The sequence below is a fragment of the Acartia tonsa genome, chromosome 1, assembly GCF_053477335.1.
Source record: "Acartia tonsa isolate MP-2025a chromosome 1, ASM5347733v1, whole genome shotgun sequence".
NCBI classification, from domain to species: domain Eukaryota; kingdom Metazoa; phylum Arthropoda; class Copepoda; order Calanoida; family Acartiidae; genus Acartia; species Acartia tonsa.
The window spans coordinates 2,751,776-2,754,588 of NC_137260.1; the positions used below are offsets into that span (position 1 = coordinate 2,751,776).

The 2,813-nt window shown below is 34.4% G+C and overlaps 1 protein-coding gene across 1 annotated transcript; it reads right to left on the bottom strand.

Moving 5' to 3' along the window:
* Positions 1-333: 333 nt before the first annotated feature.
* LOC145319706 (uncharacterized) lies at positions 334-1,062 on the bottom strand. The gene is made up of 2 exons (XM_080162045.1): positions 903-1,062; positions 334-690 (listed from the first exon to the last, which is right to left on the bottom strand). The coding sequence occupies exons 1-2, from the start codon at positions 1,026-1,028 to the stop codon at positions 334-336; spliced, it is 483 nt and encodes a 160-aa protein (XP_080018171.1). The 5' UTR covers positions 1,029-1,062.
* Between the last annotated feature and the right edge of the window lie 1,751 nt (positions 1,063-2,813).

Consider the following 2,813-nt stretch of genomic DNA (forward strand, 5'->3'; position numbering starts at 1 on the left):
TTTATTATTTAACTTTTTAAGTTACTGTATAAGTTATTTAGTTGGTTCTATTAATCATTTAATTAATTTACTTACAACTTTGGCAGCCTGCTTCAACGCCAACTCCACTTGGTGGTTGAGGCAAACGCCTCCCACTATTAGTCCACATTTTTGCGCATCACATATCATTGTTTTCTGGATGTTCTCTTCCATTAGTTTCCCGAAATTTGTGATTGCTGAAAAGAAATAATTTAATAAATTAATATAATTTAGTTAAATGCATTTCGTGAAACTACCCCTGTAAATCATTAAATGTAATTCATTGAATTTTTTGGGAATGAATTTAATTTAACTTTACTTACCCTCTCTTTGTTGTGGATCTTTGATGGCGATGGACCTGTAGAAAATCGCACTTGATATGCCGCCATCGCCTTGTCTTGTTCCTGCCAGGGTTTCTTCACCTCCATCCTGACCCTCACCTTCGGCTTCTACAACACCATCCTCATCCTCTTCTGCTTGTGCAACTCCTTTGTCAACCTCTTCTATAACCATATCCAACGGGATTTCATCTTCACTATCAGCCTCAGGTGTGTCTTCCTTATCACTATCATCATCATCATCACTGACTTCCTCATCTTCATCCTCATGGTTCATGAAACTTGTATACTCTGTGGGGGTTTTCCCGTGCTCTTCATTGAGTATCTTGACGGACTAAAGAATGAAAAATAAATTAATGATTTACTTTCTAATGGTATTGTTTTAGAATATTAATTCTCGTATTCATTCAAATATTCATCTAAAAAAACTGGTTTTATCTTACAATTGTACATTTTACATCCGCGGAAAGCCATTTAAAATACGATGCGAGAAAAAACTATTAAATAGTTATGATTTTATAATTATAATTTATAATTTTTCATTACCTTTACACAGTTGGCAGCCGAGTCGGATGTGGAGCTGAGAAGTTGATAATGCTCAAGCCCAAACCTTTTCAACAGTTCTTCGAAATATTCGTAGATGCTGCGGCCGGAAGCATCGGGTTTAGGCATCTAAACATAAGTAATTAATCAAATTATCATTTAGGTATTTGTGGTCATTCTAAATTTCTAAGAATTAATTTTAAACTTATACCTGTTCACAGGCGAGCAACAATTCTTTGGGACCGTCTGCATCGGTATAGTTTGCAGTTACTGAAAAATTAGTAATTCTTTTATATTATTCATAATAGTTTACTTTACTTTATTTAATTCAGGTTATGTAGCTGCTGCAGTTGTAATTGCATTAATAAATAATAATAGTTTATTTATTTTATTTAGGTTACCTGCAATGAAGTCGGTGTGGTGAACATTGCCGAAGTCGAAGGAAAGGTGCAAACCTGCGGAAACAAAGATAATATTGATTATAATTATTTGTTATTTAAAATAATTAAATATTAACATTTTTTCCGCAGGTGTGCACCTTTCCTTCGATTTCGGCAATGTACACACCCGCGGAAGTAAAGATAATTTAAATTAATTATTTGTTATTTCTTTCAGATTTTGAAATTATTTAGTAATGTTTTAGTTTATAAATTATAATACTTAATAGTTAATAGTTATTAATACCTTTATTTTCTAAAATCTTCTTGAAGGATTCCATGTAATACTTGTGCTGCCCCTGCAGCCAGTTATGAAGCTGTTTGCTGGTGGGTGCATCCTGCTTCTTGCCTTTCTCAAGTAAACCGACCTGCTTGGCGATGAGATGGTCAAAGGCATTGGCATCCTTATCCTTAAAGCGAATTTTTTAAAGTTAGTATGTTTTTCAACCTATTTTTAAAAAATACACTATTCTAACTGACATGAAGATATATTTCGATTTTAGCAATCATTTTCAATTCATTTTGTTTAAAAAAATATAGGTATGAGACATTAGATAACAGCAAATATGATCAAAAATATTAAACATACATTTACCTTAAAGCGAAGGAAACTTTCATTATTAACCAGTTTTCCTGTTATGTGGCGCAGCGCTTCTAGGGCAGTGGTGTATATTTTGACTTCATGGATAACTTCAGCATCTGCCTGGGCCTGTTGAAACTTCCTCTGAAAGCTGGCCAGGTTCACTCCCTTCCTATACTCTCGGTAAACATCTCTGTGGTCATTGATCCAGTGATGGCGAAACCTCCTAAACAGGTAAGCAATTAATATTATTTTTTTTAGCAAAGCTACTCTATAATTCACCTTGTCCGTCAGTATATATTTTTAATCAATGTTTATGAATACTTAATACCAGTGTTCTGGAGCCGGAGCCGGGAGCAGCAACATTTTTGGTGGAGCCGGAGCCGGATCCGGAGCCGTATTTTTTGTTAAAAACGGCTCCGGCTCCGGACTAGGTAAAAATGATTTTTTAAAGTAATATTATAATTTGGCAACGGTCTATTTCCATATAATAAACTGAAAAACTATTGTTACTTAACAAATAGACACACATCCTTCTACTTTTATATAGCTTTAATCAAATAAAAGCAAAATATTTTATATTATTTATCTTATTTTATCAAATTCAATAATGAAAAAAAATTGATATATTAATTTTAAGGTAGGAGCCGGAGCCGGAGCTGGAGCCGGAGCCGGGAGCCGTATTTCCAAATACGGCTCCCCGGAGCCGGAGCCGCATCAAAATTATACGGCTCCGGCACGTTGCGTTAATACATCATGTTATTTTATGTCAACTTAATATTTTATATTATTACCTAAGAAGGTTAGTTTCTTGCAGTATAAATTTCTCTCTTGCTTTTGTATCTGTGGGGTATTCTTTCACGTGGTATGTGCCATCCCAGGTATTGAAGTGACAGT

Coding starts and splice junctions, on each gene's coding strand:
- LOC145319706 (XM_080162045.1), bottom strand. CDS start 1,028: ATGCCTAAACCCGATGCTTCCGGCCGCAGCATCTACGAATATTTCGAA. Junction 691..902: donor CGGCTGCCAACTGTGTAAAG/GTAATGAAAAAT, acceptor TTCATTCTTTAG/TCCGTCAAGATACTCAATGA.